This window comes from Neltuma alba, unplaced genomic scaffold (assembly GCF_004799145.2).
Source record: "Neltuma alba isolate B1F8T4 unplaced genomic scaffold, ASM479914v2 tig00013347_pilon, whole genome shotgun sequence".
NCBI lineage: Eukaryota > Viridiplantae > Streptophyta > Magnoliopsida > Fabales > Fabaceae > Neltuma > Neltuma alba.
Genome location: NW_021637615.1, coordinates 38868 through 58554, shown reverse-complemented (window position 1 = coordinate 58554; position 19687 = coordinate 38868). Strand labels below are relative to the sequence as shown.

The 19687-nt window shown below is 32.2% G+C and overlaps 2 protein-coding genes across 5 annotated transcripts; both read right to left on the bottom strand.

Moving 5' to 3' along the window:
• Positions 1-1650: 1650 nt before the first annotated feature.
• Positions 1651-5517, bottom strand: LOC114736622 (NAC domain-containing protein 73). Of its 4 annotated transcripts, XM_028924502.1 has the most exons (5): positions 5466-5517; positions 4990-5086; positions 4648-4863; positions 4336-4528; positions 1651-2653 (listed from the first exon to the last, which is right to left on the bottom strand). In XM_028924502.1, the coding sequence occupies exons 3-5, from the start codon at positions 4765-4767 to the stop codon at positions 2022-2024; spliced, it is 945 nt and encodes a 314-aa protein (XP_028780335.1). In that variant the 5' UTR covers positions 4768-4863; positions 4990-5086; positions 5466-5517; the 3' UTR covers positions 1651-2021. The 4 variants fall into 4 exon arrangements, with proteins under 4 accessions (XP_028780335.1, XP_028780332.1, XP_028780334.1 ...); XM_028924499.1 differs by lacking the exon at positions 5466-5517 and having other exon boundaries at positions 4960-5169; XM_028924501.1 differs by lacking the exon at positions 5466-5517 and having other exon boundaries at positions 4990-5169.
• Positions 5518-16396: 10879 nt separating this feature from the next.
• LOC114736618 (serine/threonine-protein kinase-like protein ACR4) lies at positions 16397-17727 on the bottom strand. Its single transcript, XM_028924495.1, has one exon. The coding sequence runs from the start codon at positions 17509-17511 to the stop codon at positions 16504-16506; it is 1008 nt and encodes a 335-aa protein (XP_028780328.1). The 5' UTR covers positions 17512-17727; the 3' UTR covers positions 16397-16503.
• Positions 17728-19687: the final 1960 nt, after the last annotated feature.

The window sequence follows — 19687 nt, the reverse complement described above, 5'->3', positions numbered from 1 at the left end:
CCAAATTCGAGTTGTAAATCTTCAAATTTCACTTGTTTACTTATATTTAAACATTTGCATTTGGAGTTGTGAATTCCATTATATTATTTGTAAATTACTAAATTTTTGTTGTAAATTGTTGAATTTCACTTGTTCACTTATACTTGGACACTTGCATTTATTTTGTTATATGTATTTTTATTTACATCACATGATTAAATGGTTTACTTGGCTTGGTGGTTACGTCACTTTTGGTGTGTCAAGGGGTTATGGGTTCAAACCTTCCCTTGACTACCTTGTTTTTTTTTTAAAAAAAAAAAATCTTTCAGCCACCAAAGCTACAATAGCAGCCACCGGAGCTCCAACCTTCGCGGCGGCCACCTGAGCGCCAGTAGCTAGAATTCCGGCAACCATTAATTTTTTTTTTTTAAATGAGGGGTATTATTGTTATCTTACTCTTAATTTTAATTTCAGTTTGGTCTTTTGGTCCCGTAGTGATATTACAGAATGTTTTGGAGACTGTCTGATATAAATTCTCAACTGTGGTCCTTAAATAAAATTTTCCGCATTGTTTGAGAAAATATTTATGAATTTAGAAGATAAAATGAACAAACACCTCAACTACTTTTATTTTTAAGATTAGAGGGAGTATAATACTAGATACACACATCTCAATGAGATATTGTCATCTCGTTTAATTTAATCTTAACTCCATCAATGTTCCCATATTCCTTTTGCTCTAAGTATCTCATTTTTGTCCTTTTATGGTCATCTCATGCATGTACAGATAAGCTACTCCTTTTGATTTATAAGATTTATTTAATTAATTTAAGTAGATTAAAAAAAATTAAATAAATTGACTGATTTTAACAAATGTGATATAATCTTTTTAAAATATCATCGTATAATATAATATTATATTATATATAAAAAAATGATAAATATGATAAATAAAGTAAATCAAAATTTTATATTTTTAACCAAATTCAATTATTTAACTAGCTCATACAGAAGGACCTCAGCTTATTTGTAAAACATTAACCCATCCCATCGACTCACATCTAAGTATCTCTTTTTTGTCCTTTTATGGTTATCTCATGCATGTACAGAGCTTAAAAATATGATTTTTGTGATATATTTGTGTATCCAATTTCAATTTCAATTAGTTTGGTACATCTAAGAATAAACTAGCCACGCCAAACTAAATTGATTGAACACGCACACAAGTCAAAATAAGATTTCTGCACGACAAAATTGATTTAATCAATTTAATGTTTGGGTTTGATTTAATTGGTTTAGTTAAAATTGAATTAAAACCGATAAATAGCGAACTTGTTTTTGCATTATATGATTGAAAAGTTCATTGAGCAAGTAATGATATGATATTTTTGATATTTTAGCAACATGCTCTTGAGATTAATTTACATATATAATATCTTTATAGAAAAAGACACATCTAATACTCTGATCTTATTTTAGATGCATCAGAAAAATAAGATCAAATTGCTTGATACACTATGAATAAGTTCAGGATACTGAATTTACTGTTACTCTATCTTTATTAATGGCATCATAAAGCCCAAATTACTTAGAAATGAACATATAAACAAAACAATCTTTAAAATAAAAAATTAAGTTGCTACACTAAATAAAACAGCAATAAATCAAATCAAAATGCAAAACCAAAGCAAATCTTCTATTTAACAAAAATAATAAAGTCAGTTAACAAAATTAAACCTATACTCACTTCTATCCATTATCATATCACTTCTGTAGTAAACTATAAGATACATAATATGTCATAGCTCACCATAAATATACCTTAAACAAAATCTTAAACAAGCATTTCAGATACTGCAATTGATATAGTTGAACTGCTAATTCTGGTGAGTTCATATCATGTTCTTCCACTAAAATAATGCACTGTATATATGATTCAAAAGAATATATATCTCCACTACGTGCTATACACACACCCGCGCGCGCGCGCACACCCACACCACTGCTCTAGCAGGAAGCTGATCTTCCAATGCACTTTGGTCTCATGTCTTTCTTTGCTTCAATCCATGGCTAAATGAAAAGAAAGAAGAGGGATCACCTTGGACGACCAAGTTTGGAATAAGTTGAGGTGAACTTTCTCTAACGTTGTTATTATGACCCACCATCACATGGTCATAACTCATGTAAGGAGAACTGTAGTAGTCTAAAACACCAGATCCACTCTTATTAGGTATTATTGCACTGCACGTGTCACGATCATTACTTCCCGTTTGGTCGTTGGACGTTTTCTGATGATCATAAGGATTATCTTTAATGATATTATTATTGTTAATGGAACCGCATTGTCTGGGTTGCGTCTGGTAGAAAACCTTGGAAACAACGAGTTGTCCTTCTTTCTCTTCTTCGTTGGTTCCGAGGTGGTACTGATGCATCACCCAGCTGGTCTTCTCGGGCTTCCTTTTTCTGCCATAGTTAGTATAAAGAACAAGTATCTTCTTGAAACCCTTGAGTGCACCATTAACGAAGACTGGTCTTGTTTTGCCTGTTTTGTGCCATCTTGTTTCGCCTCCTTCTTCGTCTGTACAGTGAACCTTTCTTCTTTTCCTTGTCCCAGTTGTGTATGCTTTTGATGGCCTGTGGAAGAAGTGGCGAATCTGCCCATCTTTGCTTACTCCTGATGCACCATTCATGAAGAATATAATTAGTAGTGTTTCCCATCAATCACGTTTAGTTACACCAACTTTCTCAGAGACCTCCTTTTTTTCAACAATCAATTAATTATGGAATGATGAGTTTTAGAAAAAAAATAATGTTCATGTGTTGTGTTTTTGTTGTTACTGTATTATGATTAGGATGACTTTTTTCAGATTAATCAGTTCTTTTTAATGACTTTAGTTCAAGACAAAACAAGCCCCTCAGTTTGATTTATTGATTTTGATCCAATAGATAGGAAAATTACACTTGATTTAACAACTGTGCAGCACATGCAAATGTCAATGGTTAGATCAAGCTTTTCTTCAACTCACAGAATTAAGGCAACATACCATATTTCAAACAAGAAATTAAGAATAGAATGATATTTAAGAAGGAAAAGAAGATGCATATTTAATTTGGTTTGATGTTGAAAACTATGAGAACAGATATATAGTAACATAATGCATTTGGTGATTATCAACATGAAGCTAAATACACTAAAAATGATCCAATCTTATGCTTAATGAATAATCCAATCAACACACACACATTTGGTTATGCAAAGCAAACTGCAATTATCAAAGTAGCCATACTTTGAGTATTATAGCCATCTGCTAAGAAAATTTATAAACAAATGTAAATCCTTTTTCATATAAATTAATAGAATCTTGATTGATAGAAATTAAAATATTATCTACGGCTCTTATGAGGTAAGTTAACTTTAAAATGTATTGTCACTTTGTCATATAATCTTTTATATAAAAATGCATTTAAGTTTTGTATATCCATTGCTATAAAATTTAGAAGATGAAACATTATTATTTTTATATTTGTATCCCCTCTCTCCATATAGCTTCTGGATTAAGATACGGAATGGCATAAAGCATACACAAAACTGACAAAAGTGCCCATGCCGATTAAACAAAAGAAATTTTAAACTAAAACTCCTTCTTTTACATAATACTAAAATTAATATCCGTATTATGCACTAGAAGAAGTTAACCCCTCATATATCAAAAAAAAAAAGAAGTTAACCCCTCATCATCAAGACTAACAAATGCAGCAACTGCGTTTTACGTTGTGTGTGGGTAGTAGTTCATTCAACATTATTATGGCAAGCTGTTTAAAACTTTGGGGAATTTCTTGGCATATATGAACTGAATTTGTTGGTAATTAATAAGATAGTAAGGACTTGTTAACGTTAACATCTTACTTGCTCCTTTAGTTTGATAGCTGTGTGTTGCCAACTCAAGTGAATGATAAAGGCGCGCGCGCGCACAGAGGTATCTTCATTTTCTAATGCTTTTACATACACATAGTGTTCCTTTTATCTGTAATTGTATCTTCATATATATATATATGAGAGAATCACTATATCCAAAGCACATAATTAATTGAGAATATGCCACCCAAGCATATATGTACGTGGTAAAATTTAATCCATTGTTTTCAGCCCGCCGTAATTATTATTTAATAATGAAGTAATTTCCATTTGTAGAACCTGAATTCATGCAGCAAAACCAGGCACAACGACGACCCATCTCAATCAATTAAAACCCCAAAAAATGATGACAATGGACTACGGTACTATCAAGATGAAAACGAACAATAACAAATGAAAGAGAATTGAGGAATAGAATAAAATTTAAAATATAAAGATACCTGGTAGCTTTTCTGGGTGCGTATAACAGATACCATTTTCGCCTTCAAGAGTCGGAATGAACTGATCAATAAGAGGATGAAGTTTACGAACATCACACTCAACCTTGGCTTCCAAATGCTCTAAAATCTCCTGCTCGTTCGGATCAAACTTCACCCCAGATGGCAGCCCCGGCAATTCGTTCAGTATATCACCCTTGTTAATGATTTGCACAAGCAAAATAAAATATCTTAATTTCCCAAAACCTATATATAACACACACAAGCAAAATCTCAATCGAAATAAGAATTCCAACCTTTGATTTATATAAATACCTGATCTTGAAATTCTAGGGTATGTCCGCATGAAGGGCAAGTTATGATTTGCGTTTCAGAGGTTTTGGGATTGCTCATTTGAATGCCTTCCTCATCTTTGGACTCATTGCACCATGTCATCTTTCTGAGTTTATTTCCAGCTATAAGCTCATATATCCCTAATTAAGCACAGCTTTTCTTGTTTGGGCGTACGTTCCTCCTTCTGCTAGCAGCTTCCTAATACATGAAAAAGCGAGAAAGGAGAGAATATTAAAAGAGTAAAGGTAGCGGCTTGGCTTGTCTCTTTTGGAACACACGTTTTTCCCTGCATACCACAACGAATTTAACCACTTCTATATATACCGGGAAGACAGACTTCACTCTTTTTGCTTTTCTCTGCTTCTGATTTTTGCGTATGATTCAATGATTGAAGTGATGAACTGCTTGCTTTCGAAAACTCCTTCAGAGAGAGAGAGAGAGAGAGAGAGAGAGAGAGAGAGAGTTAAGGTCAGGAGCACAGGGGCATAAATGCAGAAAAAAAATAAAGAGGTTAGAGGAGAACAAAGTGAGATCTAGATATAGGAAAAAGATTGCTTGGACTTCAAGTTGGTGTTATTCCCGTATATACGCCTGTATCTCGGAATAAATGCACCCTTATGGGGTAGGTCTGGCTTGACTTTTTTGTCTTTTCACTTTATTATTAATTATTGACGATCTTCATACAACAAAGCGTCGTTAACATGACATGGGTGAAAATTAGAACTTTACTTGCAAAATTACTGCTATAACACAGATTGTAAAAGAAGGTTCGAGTCAAAATAGAGAAAGAAGGTGGGTACCTTGGAAAGAGTGGAGATGAGGCAACCTGATATTCTTCTTCATGGGACGTCTCACCTCTTGATCAGTTATATACATATAGAGCGAGAGAGATGTGAGAGTTGAGCTTCAGTTTGAAAATAGAGTGTACTTAAAGCTATGTTAAAATTCATATACAACAACATACGAACCAACAACGAAGGATGTTAACATTTTATATGTAACTTGCACCGAACCATAATACTGTATATTCCTAGCTATCGTGCTTTTATCGTTTTCTATCTTCACGGAGACTTCTTATTTTAAGTAAAGAATCTTTCTGTTTTCTGCTCTCTTTCTCCGCCTTCACACCCTTATAGGCATCCGTCACACCTTCACATTATATTTATTTAGGGGGAATCAAATAACCCACCTTCCTTCAAGTTTTCATACGTGGTGTTCAAATTAATTATATCATAATATATTTCTTCCCCAATCATTAACAATCATCACTAAGAAATTTTGATCTTAAAATAAGGATTTGATATGACTACAATTTTTTTTTTAATACTTGACAGTTTCGGAGTTGCAAGGCTGAAAGAATTACAGGTGGATATTGTTTAATCCTAATACAGCTAATGAAACGCGCACCTGCTAGTTGGAAGTCGGTCAAAGGCAAAGTTGAAACGGGTTTGATGATGTGGAATGATTTGAGTGGTTGAAGGGTGGAGGTAGAAGATACGTAGAGAAGAGAGGAGTACAGAGAAACGTAGGCCCAACATGATTATTAGAATAAATAATTATCCGCAGAGCAACCGACACGTTCTGTGAGCTTATCAGAGAAGCTACGCAACTGGAAGCTTAAGGGGTAAGCTTCGTGCTGTGATTGCATGCCTTGTATGGTACATATTATTTTCAATTCTATGAAACTTACTGGATAAGGTTTTAAGATTTTTGTTTTGTTTTTGAGTTGTCTTTTTGCTGGGAATCCACATGTTGGGAATGAATGAACCAGGGCTTTCCATAATCGTCAGCTTCCACCACAACCATATTGTTACCTTTAGAAGCGAAAAGATATGGCCGTAGAAACATATATGTACAGGAAATAACGTTGTATCTGTTTAAAAGACGACATAAATTTCTTTGTTATTAATTAATTACTAATATAAAGTATGTTTTCTATTTTAAAAATTAAGTTAAACGGAAATCATATGTAATCCTGTTTTAAATTTTATTGAAATTACATGATTTTTTATTTTTCTTGAAATTTTGTGTATGTGTGTGTACTGAAAAGAACTGCCTAGTTTCAATAAAATTCATCAAATAATTGTTTGAATTTACCACTGTTGAATAGTAAAATCAACATTAATAACATTAGTCCGCAGCTTTAATGAAAGCGAACGTAATAAAAGTACAGTGAGCCACAGGGATTATAGCTTAATTAAATATCTCACCATACAATGCTCGCACAATATTACTCTCTCTCTCTCTCTCTCTCTATGTATATGTGACATGCAACGACCTGTTCTAATTTTTCTCTAATTTTTTTCTGGTAGATATATAGAAATATCTTGCAAAGTATTCCATTGATCTGTCATCTATCCTGTGGCGAACAAATTAACATTCCTAGCAACTTCCTAATATCCAAACAAAACAATACGTTTGGCGGCTAATTATTTGAGTAAAAGTACTTTTATGAAGAATTCTACTTTTCAAAATGAAGAGCAGTCTCCCGCGGAGAGATGCATTTGAAAAGTTGTTTTAGTGTTCTAAAACCTTATGCCTTTATATGAGGACTCGAGGGCAAGGACGAACCCAAATACATTACCAATATTTATACTCGAAATATTTGATTTACTCTTGATAAAAAAAATATTTGATTTACTACTGCAATATTCTAGCTTTCAACATTATTATCACAGACAGCTCATATATAATTAATATCGCTGACATATTATTCAATAGTATAAAAACATCTTATTATCACACATGTTCACTACTGGCCGAAAGCAAATGCATATATACATATATAAATATATATATTTTAATTAATTTGTTATACTTTGAAATTAAGCCAATCATTGTTACGTACAGGTGATTTTCAAGTCGCATATGGTTTGACCAAGTTCAATACTTAGGACCAAAGAAAGTTGCTGTACGTACGAAGACAATGAAGGAAGTCTGAAACTGAATAGCATAGAACTAATGGGTTGTGTATAATTTTATCGAAATTGTTGTTATTGTTATCACTGATTATGTATAAATACTTAGGAGAATTACAATGAGGTCCTAAGAAAAAAATAATTACAAAACAAGTATAAAAATTATTATTTTTTATTTTAAAACTTGTCATTATAAGCTGCTGAAGTTGTTATTGAGACTTTTTAATAATTTTTTTTAGACTTCATTATAATTCATCTTAAATACTTTTTGATTTTTACTAATGTGAGATGAGAACTTTGTAGGTAAAGTTACTATAAATTTATTTATAAAAGATTTTTTTTAAAAAAAAAGTTCTATGATGCTTTCTCCCAAAAAAAAAAAAGACGACTACACCATGCATATGCTTTTTTAAGAAAAATGAATATACTATGAAGCCATGCTATAACACTTCTTTGAGAAAGCGTTGCAACATATTATTAATTAAATTTGTTTAAACAAAATATATATGCTACAACACTATAATTTGTTTTTGTATGTTTTTACAGGAGTATATTACCTTCTGTACTTAATATAAGAACTAATTAACTAATTTGAGTAGATTAAGAAAGCTTGTTAAGTTAGTTATTTGTAATAAATATGTGTTATATTCTCTACAACATCTTTGCTAATCGTGCATCCTAGTTAAAACTATCATTTGATGTGCAATTACTAGAAAGACTGTACCTTGAAAAAAAACTAAATAAATATGAAAGACAAAGTGAATCAAGATCTTATATTTAGAATCAAATTAAAAGTCAAACTAACTCTTATATTAAGAACCAGAGATAATAATATATAGAGTTCTTAAAAATGCTAGAAACTTAAAAAAAAAAAACACTACATCTGCATTTTTCTATAATAGTGAATAACAATATATACGCTGCATAAGTGCTTCTTTGTTATCACTTATAAGTACTTATAAGTACATTTTATATAAATCGAAACAAAACTCTTCTTACATACTTATCTCGTATTCTATAAATTACGATTGAAAAGCTCTTTATAAGCCATTTCAAACAAGTCTTTAAAGTTGTCTAATACTTAAGCAATTTAGCTAGATTAAATGCTATTGTTATAAGATTTTCATTATTTAATTATCTTCACTCTCTATTTAATCAAACCCAAAACAAATTGGATTTACAAATATAACAGGTGATCGTGATATGCAGAGAAGAGCATTATGCTGCAAAGCGATCATATATACAACAGCAAGGTATATAATTTGAAAACGCGCACACAAAGAGATAGAACGCGCATACAAATATATTACCTCCGTTTTATAAATAAGATGTTATAATTTGGACTGAAAGGAGTATATAGAGATAGAAAGCGAAAGATCGAAAGAGTTTTTTTTAAGGCCCCCTCTTCTTCCGAATTTCAACGTACGTAACTTACGCGTAAATTGACCGAGTCGACGGTCCTTTTCAAGCGGCGAATAAATTTCGGAATTGTGGGCCATGCCTATCACTAATCAAAAAAGTCAACAAGACTTCCGCTAAAATGCAATCAGAGACTTGAGTGGGAATCAAAGACTTTTGGACGATTAATATTGTACTACCCATCTTTTTTCCTCAACCATTTTTTAGTACATCATCTGAATGGGATGATTAACTGTTTGAATAAGTGTTCTATCTGCTACAAGTAAAAAATAATATTAAAAATATACTTATAACTATTTATTAATTACATCAATTTTAAAATAAAATTGATTAAAAAAACTTGTGCTAAAGAAACAATATATCTTTAATTCAATGCAATAAAAAATATATTTTTAAATATATGTGCGTGTATTTCAGATTTTCCAAAGTTGAATTATATGTACGACCTTTTTCTTATTACAACCAACATCTATATGTTAGCCTTTTTGTTTGTAGACAATCCCCCGGGGGGGTAATGATGCATATAGATTCATCCCTCCTATTTAAGAAAAATCCATTTAATTGTTTTTCACATGGAAAAAAAATCATTTTACTGAAATTTTTATTCAAATTAATTCAGTTGATCTTGCTCGAGATTTAAGCACTTAAGGCCCCTAATTATAATTAAGTAGGATAAATGGGAAGATACGTGCAATTAGGACAGCTGGGAAATATTAAACTTGTGTTTTATTTTAGAGTGCTTTTTTAGTCATATTTATAACATACAAGGAGAGTATACATTTTTTTAGTTTTATTTATAAATCACGTAATTAAAATTTTTAACACGAATAGAATTTATAGTAACAAACCATTAAAGTATAGACTATACATATTAAATAAGGGTGGGCAAAAAATATATACTATCTCCAATCCTTAATATCAGACTTAGTTGACTAATTTGAAGAGATAAATGAAGTTAGTTAGCCTTTTTTTTTTGTAATAAACAGATATTATTTTTTCTAAAATACTCTTATTAATCATGTGTATTGAAATTACAAATTGATAATAACTCCTTAACATATACAATCACTATAAGAATTACCTAAGGGCCCAATGAATAAATATTGAAGACAAAGTAGATTAGAGTATTATATTTAGAACCAAATTAAAAGTTAAAATAGTTCTTATATTAAAAATCAGAGGTAGTACTAAGTAAGGGGTAAAGTTAAAAAAATTATTAAATATTAAAAGTAGCTAATAAAATTTAATATTTTTCTCACTGAAACATGTATGACTGCCTTATAAATAAAATCAGCTGGCCATTTATTTGCCGTTCTATGTAAACGTAACCAAGCGTCCTTGAGTCCAGACTTCATCATTTCATGGGATGTCAAAGTAGAAGACTAGCATGAAGTCTCTGGTGGTCTATAAATGAAACCCTATCTTCTGCTTCTTGCTCCGGAAATTGATACAGAAATTTGTCGCGCTTTTCGGCTCTTCGGTCTTAAAAAACAAAATGATACAGAAATTTCTTTCTGCGTTTCGGCTCTTGGTCTTAAAAACAAAGACTCAACGACGACTTTGGGTTTAGAACAGCACCCAGCTCCAGTATAATCCTCCCTCCCGTCCTATTTGTGAAGTTAAAATTTGAGTTCATTTTCTAACTTTTAATTTAAATTTGTTTTAATATTTATTGTATTTTTTAATTTTGCTTTTAATTTTTTTGTCATAATTTCTTTTATCATATTCTCTCACGTGTTAGCTTTTATTCTTTTTCTCATTTATTATAAAGGTATATTTGAAAACAAAAATATATTTCGAATCTATTTATTATTTTTAACTAATTATTTGAAGTTTAATAAGGACAATAGGGAGCACTATTCCCTCTTTATTGACTCTCATTTAAAATTTAATAACTTTTTAATTTTATCCCTATTTAATACTCATTACACCCTATTAGAACAAAGTCAACACAATATTAAATAAAAAATAAAATTGTACATTCATATGAAATTTTTTTTTCTCTACTCTATAAATAGGACCAAAAAATTGCTTCTCTTTCTGTCTTATAAATAGGACTAGATGAGTATTAGTTAAGTTTTCTCACAAACTAAGGAAGGTTAATTCATTCATTAAATATGTTTTAAATTGATAAAAGTTAGTATCTATTTTACTCTTTATTAAATAATGTAATTGAACATTTCTCTTATTTATCTTCTCTCCTGCATTTCAAAAACTATCATTAATTTTTTTATTATCAACTTCTTATGTTTTGGACCAAAATTTTCTGTTTAAAAACTTCTTATATTGGACCAGAGGGAGTACAAGCAAGGCGGGTGAATCAATATAAAAGTATTTTTGGGCCAAACCAATATATGTATAAAACATCAAAATATAGAAAATTACATTATTTACGATCCATCATATGCTGATTTATTCTGAGTCTCATGCAAATATACAAGATATTCGTTTTAATTACTATCCTCCGTTCTTAATATAAAACTTAGTTAACTAATTTGAAAAGATTAAGAAAGTTACTAAATTATTTTAAAATATTGATATTTATCATTTTTTTTAAAATTAATTTACCTTACTTATAAATTAATATATAATCTAATGATACACGTAAATATTTTAGAAAAATCATATAACGTAAGATATGCTAGAATTAAGCACGGATTGTGCGCGCTTTGAAAAGCAATTACATACAAGATTATTGTAATAAGCTAACGATGGCATATTTTTTGGATTAGTACGTATGTTTATATATGTGTTGATTATCCCGGAATGAGGAAAGACCAGATGCTCTGATAACATTGGGAAGCACTACATTTTCAGAAATAATAATGCATAGACACGCAACGCAAAGAGTTCAAAGACCACTCGTCAAAACTTTCTCACACCGTTGCATCATTACAGCAAAGTCCAAGTCAACTTTCTCTGCTTCCTATCCTATTTATGGAAACTCCTTCCATCCAGACCTGCGGTAGTGGAAGAAAAGAGGAAACCACCTGTCCTCCATTTCTGAATCTTCAAGACATTTCTAAACCAATGCCTCTTATTTGTGAAAACACGCCTTTACTTCGATTTACGTTTTATTTGTTCCTTATTTAAAAGAATGGAACCCGGTTTACCAGTGACTTAATTTCGAAGATAATTAAAGATAGGATATGAAGCTTCATACCTGTGTGTTGTTGACTAATTCTATTGCCCAGGAACCTCTAACAATCATTCAACATGTGTAAGTTCCACTTGCTTAAGATAATTACGTACAACTTAATTAATAGACTCCGTTTGTAGCATACGTGCAAGTTTATTTGATTGATTCGTCTGAAACATTGGAGTCCACAACAGCGTCAGGCACTGAAAAGTTTTATTGTATACACATGTTCCTTTTGACACTACAAGATTTGTTGAGAAGGCATAGCCAGAAACGGTTCTAATGCATATTGACCCAAAATTTCACGACATTTTATGGGCGGCCTTGTGAATTCTCATAATTGTCCATTAATTTAACTATCAAACGTATGACATTTCTTCTTACTTTTAAACTCTTAAACCGCAACCCTACTATATCTCTAGCTATAGTCTATCATTTTGTTTTGTAAGATAACAGCTCGTTCAGAAAAGCCTATTTTATTTTGAGACTCCATTCGGATACAAGAGTCTTTGTTTTTTTTACCAGATCATTCGGATACAAGATTCTAGCTGTACACAAATGTACGCATTTTATCAACTTGGTAATAATTTTTCTCCAAATGATCAGAGCAAATTGTTTGAGCATTTTCTACTCCAAATTGGTACAATAATGGGGGGCTGCTTGGGCCATCATCTCCATACTTGGCATTCTTTTGAACCTCCACTCCAATACCGATGATGGGGCCAGTTAGGGGAGCGCCAAAAATACTGGGGAGGTCTAGTGAAATCTATTTCTTCTTTCTCTTGTTCACCTTGTCTTTCTTTCCACTTCCCCCTTTTCAGAGGCCCATGGTGCTTTTTTTGGTTTTTTTTTAACTAAGACGTGTATTTGAAGTACCGTAAGATACTAAATGTGAACACTTTTTTAAATGAGAATTCAAATTTTAGTTCCTTTTCAAAAGATTAGCCTAGTCAATACGTTTTGTTAAAATGATAGTGCCAGCTAGGAAATCCTTTATGGGTTTTGACGTCCTTCTTGGCTCGCTAGAACTCAAAGACCTTCAAGAATTTCTGGATTGACCTCTAAATTAAATTCTTTTGGTTCTTTAACCAAGGCATCTGACCCGCTACAAGCAGGAGGCATATCTGCCTGCTTTCTGTTAGTTGCATCATTTTTATACGTTAGTCTTTCACCATGGGCTAGCCATTCATTGATTTCAAATGTTTTTATGAATCCACCCAAATGCTTTTATATATGATGCCAACATACCATCTTTAACCTGTATTCCATGTCACAAATTTCCTTAAAAAACAATAATTTTTTTGGTAGCAAAAAACAATAATTTGTATTATACGGTATTGTGCTCATATAATCATATTATCAAGTTATTTCTTCCATAACTCATGCGCATTTATATCTGTGACAACATAATGCAACATATACCGTGTTTTATCAACACATGAAACATTAAAACAAAAAACAAAAAAAATCATTAAAAACGTATATGCCAGATTTTTCAGCGCATAACTGATAAGAAAATGTAAAATTAATCATCGATGAAACATCCTAGCCTGTATTATAAACTGTAACATAAATAATCATTCCATTGATTCAATACATTAATTTCTTTATCATTGGGTAAGATTAACAGTAATTACATGAAGATGCAAAAAAGAAAACAAACAAAAAAAATTAAAATTGTGATTAAGATATTTAAAAAAGGAATTAAATAAATATTGAGGGTCTTATAACAAAGCCACGAACCCATATTTTCTATTGTCAACAATTGACCACCCAAGAAAATGAATTGCAGAATCGGTGAATTTCAGAAGCTGTCACAATTGGAAGCAATTGAAAGGCTTCTCGTGAGATTGAAGGGTTAAAAATCCACCAAACTTTTATGACCTCTTGTAACCACAAATCCCACCTTTTTTCATTTGCAGTTATTGGGCTTGCGTCTGTCATTTTCAAAATCAAAGTCAATTCTTCTACCAGTAATCGCACCTACCTTCCCTCCCCTCTAAATCGAATAATAAAAATGAATAAATTATTTTTTTTGTCATGTTCAAATCTTTTTCTTAAATAAATTAACTTAGAATATCGTATAAAATTGTGAAATAAAATAAGTAGAGCCCGTGATATAGGTTAAGCTTGCGGGCTTAACCCGCCAACCGGCCAAGAAGTAGCGGGTTAGGTTGATGAAAATCAAACTTGTTTTAAAACGGATTTTTTGAGTTTGTAACCGTTAAGACTGAACCCACAACGGGCTAATCAGCAGGGTTGGCGGGCTGGCCCTTTTTTTTTGTTTTTTTAAAATATTTTTCCTCCATCAATTATAATTATGTTTACTTCTTTAGTCCTTTATCTCATTCTTATTATTTAAAATTACCATAATGTAATACTCCTCCGGTCCTTAATATAGAACCCAATTCTTGAGTAGGTTTTGGTTTTAAATATAAAATCCATTTCTCATATTTATCAATTTTCTCTAAATTATCCTTATAAATACTCCCTTAACCATAATCAAGTACAAGAGGGAGACGAGATATTAAGAAATATGATTATAGTGTTTTAGGAAAAATGTGTCACTTGTCTTATAATTAACTAACTTACCTAATTTTCTTAATCTAATCAAATTAGTTAAATGGGTCTTATATTAAGGATCGGAGAAGTATATCATTTACTTTGTATTATGAATTTTACTTATGGCAAAGTTAGTTGAGCAAAAAAAAAGGTGATTCTACTTATGAAGCTTAGCCAAATAATTTCACATCTTCATATCATTCTTTAAATTATAGCAACATTGAATGGTAGCTTATAGTTAAGCACTTGATAGTGATTCGTATCATTATTAATTCAAATTTGTTATGTTTTAATTTGGGATGTATGTTTAATGATTTAGGATGATATATCATGTATGCTTATAATAGTATTTTGGAATGTTTAGAACTTTGGATTTCATATTTTATTTATGATAATTTCTATATGCATATTTTGTTTTAGGTGTTTAAGAATCAGTGGGGGAAAAAAAACGGATCGGACCGGCCGGTGCAACCGGCGAACTGGTCAATGGTCTGGTCTGATTCATAGGCTAAATCAGGAACCAGTTCAAACCGGATTGAACTGGTCAAACCGGTATAAACTGGTAAAAATCGGTAAAAACCAGTGTGACCCGGTATTGAACCGGTTTAAATAAGTATATTAATATTTATTCTATTTTTTCTTATTCAGCTCCTAATATCTCAATTATTATAAATTTAAATGAATTTTAATGATGATTTTGATATCAATGACTGTTAATTTTAGTAATTAAAGAATGATAAAGACCAAAATTCTCAATATTATTATACTTTATTATTATTACCATCAAATTCTTGTTGTATTTCTTTATATTTTGTTATTAATGATTATTAGTATTGTTATATTTTGTCATTTTTAATTAAATTATATTATTTTAATATGATCGATTTGATCCCGATCTGACTCATTAACTTTCAAACCACTATCTCAACCAGTTTAGTGTCCGATCTGATTTTTTGTTTCTTGTTGAGAATTAAAATAAATTTTATTAAAAGAAAAAAAAAGGCACAAAATTTTTTTGAAAAAAATGGCCGGTTGGCGGGTTAGCCTGGCGGGCTAGGTTGGAAAAATATCAGCCCGCCAGAAGTCTTCTTTTAGGACTGGCCCGTCAGTTTTTGAGCCCGCCACGAGCCAACCCATAACTAACAGGTGAGCCCTAATTACCAACTCTAAAAATAAGACCAATGAAAGAAAACAAAAGATATAAAGAAAATGAGATATCTCCATTGGTTATCATCTAAATATACAAAAATTATAAGAAATTTTTATTCTAACAGGCTATAAATACTATATGTCATATTATCTCCTGTTCTAAATATTAAATGATCTAATTTGCAACCTGATTTTATATTTAGAATTAGAGGTGGCATAATATAAAAATATATCTTATTTGCAAGTGTTTTAAGAATTAAAGACCAAGTTGAAGTGTCACATGCTCTACTAAATGGTTTGGTTTCGTGTTATGAATGTATAAATATAACAAATCGAGTAAATTGAGATCTTATATTTAGAATCAAATTAAATATCTAACTAGTTTTTATATTAAAAACTAGAGTAATATGTCAGTATATAATTTAGCCTAAAAACTGATAATGTGGTGTGCAATCTTGACAGAAACAAAAATGATGAACTCCCCTAAAAAAAGACGCACTCATGCGAATAATTAATGGCAGGATTTATGAGACATGATTTTTCCATTAACAATTTATATGTATAAATTTTGATCTACCTATTTGTATACACAAGATATAATGAAAAAAGTTTAATAAAATTACATATACTTTCAAGTGCTGACATATCAAATCACATGCATACCTCAACCTCTAAATTGTTCAGAATAGTTACTACATGAGAAATGGAAGGCCTACACGTCCTAGAATTACCCACACAAGCCAAAGCAACTTTAGCTAATCTCACAAGTGGCTTCAAATCTGAAGGAATCACCAATCTTGGGTCCAAAACTTCACTATATCTCATAGCTTTTATCATTGGCACTGCCCACTTCACTAGCAACCCTTCTTCACAGCTCCTTCCACTCAAAACCTCTAGCAAAACCACCCCTAATCCATAAACATCACTTTCCTTACTTGCACCACCAAATTTTTGCTCCCAATACTCATCATCCACGTGCCCCACTATCCCTCTCTTCTCTTTCGGTGCAAGAAAGTTGAGTCCATAGTCTGAAATTCTGGCACAGAAGTTGACATCGATGAGGATGTTGGAGGACTTGACGCAGCCATGAACTATGGTAGGTGCAACCACTTCGTGCAGATACTGAAGTCCTCTTGCTGTTCCTGCTGCGATTCTCAGCCTCTTTGTCCAATCCAAAAGCGAAGCCCCACTTGGGTTTTGATGCAGATAGAAGTCCAGGCTTACCATTCTCACGAATTCACTTATTATGATTCTCTCGCCGGCGGCTTCTGAGAAACCAGTGATGGGAACTATGTTGGGGTGTTGTGCTGATGAGAGCCATTTCATCACAGAGGAGAACCCAAGTCCTGCGTTGCTCAGAACAAGCGAAGGGTGAATCCTTTTGACTGCTACGAGTTCTTCTTTGCCGAGTAATCCTGCGTACACAGTTCCAAGTCGACCCTTGCCTACAATTCTCCGGTGGTTGAAGCCGTCGGTGGCGCCGTCGATGTCCGTTAATGGGTATGGACGGGCACAGATTTTTACAGGGAGTGTTTCTTCGGATTCTACTGGTTTCTTTTTGCAGGCGAGGAAGAGGATTATGCCGAGGACGACGAGGGATATTGATAGACCAAGCATAACCAAATCGTAGGCAATATGGTTAGGAATAAGATGGTTCATTTTTGTGAAGTGTTGAAGAAGAAAAATGGAGAGAGAAGGGAGGGAAGAGGAGGTGGGAGATAGAGTGGGTTTGTCAAAGAAGCGTGGAAAAGTGGAATATATATGAGAGTTAACAAAGTTGGTGAGAGATCAAGGCTTTGAAGACAAAACAGAACATCTCACAGCGTTTGACAAAACGAGTGTGGATTGGTGAGAAAGTTGAAAGCTTACAATTTGATTTAGTTAAAGTGGTTCATGTATCGTTGGCCGTCCTCCCTCTCTCTTTTTTTTTTTAAACATCAGAATGTGTTTTTCTGACAAGCTGTAATATGTGACGAGGTGTCTTTTTCACATTGATATCTAAAGGATTTCGCATAAACTCGGTCAATTAAGCAACAGAAATCTAAAAGATAATCGATTCCATTAAAAAAATATCATTCATGTGTACGTGTGTGCATTGTCTGCGTATGATTGATCTGAGGTGGTGATATAAAATTGTCATCCTTTGCATTTTGGTCGGGTATGTATGAAACTTGGAATCTTCAGCCACATTGCTGTTCCTTAAATTCTGCAAAAAGAAGACATGATAATGGAAGGGGAATCCAAGTTAGATTAAAGTTGAACAAAGGAGTGATAGCTGTGTTATGATGCAGGTTTGGTGCATCCACTATGTGAGATGAAGACACAATCTTAGTTGTATTCTAATCTAAAAGTTCTCGTGCAAAGCATATTTAGTTACAACAAACACCCAGCATGATATTTGTAGTTTATATATGTTCTGGTCACCAATAGTTAATGTTGGTGTCCGTGATGTTGGTGGATCGATCCCACGATGAGTTAATTGTTACCCAAGTTTCTGCTGCTTCCTTTTTCATTTTTTATTTAATAATAATTCTGTTGGCTTTGTTTGTTTGTGAGTACATAGATTATATGTTAATAAAGTGTGTTTCCCACACTGAACGTATTATATTGATCACATTATTGTCAGGTTGAATCATGCTTTAGCCTCCACGTCGCAACATTTGCTGTCATTTATTTATTCATAATCTCATCTATAAGAATGTTTAGACTAATATAATTTTTTCCACACATGTTTTGTTTAATTTTTCTTTAACGTTTTGCAAGTCTCTCCGCTTGGGGGAGCATTATTTTATTTATTTTTTAAGAGAATAAATCAAATGTTTTAGTGATACTAATGAAACTTAGGAATCAGAATGGAAATAATTAATAACCGTAATTTTTTTTCTAAGTATTGTTATCCTACTATTGTAAACAATTCTATTTAAAACGCTATCAAACATTATATATGAGCTTCTCTTTCAGTTGGAATTTAAACTTTGATTTACGATATTGTAAAAAATTAACTCCTTCAAGCATAAATTGTTCGTATGTTATTGGCCCAAATAGTAATAGAAGAGAGATGATGATTAGCTCAAAAGCCTACTTTTGATTGGGCTAACATGACGCCCATCGAATCCATCATTTTCCGCGGGTAAAAAAAACAGGGAATCCATCATTTTCTCTTGGGCTCATTTGGGCCTTGCGAAAGAGCCATAGCCCATAGAGGGATCAAGAGCATATAATCTTAGGAGAAAATTAATTTGTGGGTCCTTATAATATCGTCAGATTTCGAATGAGGTCCCTCAATTATTATTATTTTTTATTAGATCCTTATGTTTTACTATTTTCAAGATATTACCCTGTTAATATTTGCTCTTAACGCCGTTAATTCCCGCTGAAAAGGCATTAATGATGCTTCACATGTGGACAAATCTTTCCTCCACTCACTTTCTCTCTCTCTCTCTCTCTCTCTCTCCATTCTTCTCTTTCATTCTTTTCTCTGTCTTTTCACGCTTCTCTCCATCTATGCCTCAGTTTCATCTCTTCCTCCTCCCTGTAGCATAAAACAAAACAGTGTATCATATGAAAGATGCGAAGCCGCTAGAATCAAAGCACCTAATAACTAGAAACCACACCCAGACTAATTATGAAAGTGAAAATTTTCTAGGAGTGCAAATTTCATGTTCTAATAAGAAGATTTTTGTTTTGCTTGTTGAAGTGTGAATCAATATTACACAAACAGAAATTTTGCCTGTTAAAGTGTGAATCCATATTACACAAAACAAAAGGCAAACAGGAAAATACAAGAAATATGGTCGAGCTAAACAAGCAGATACAAATATGGTTGACCTTATAG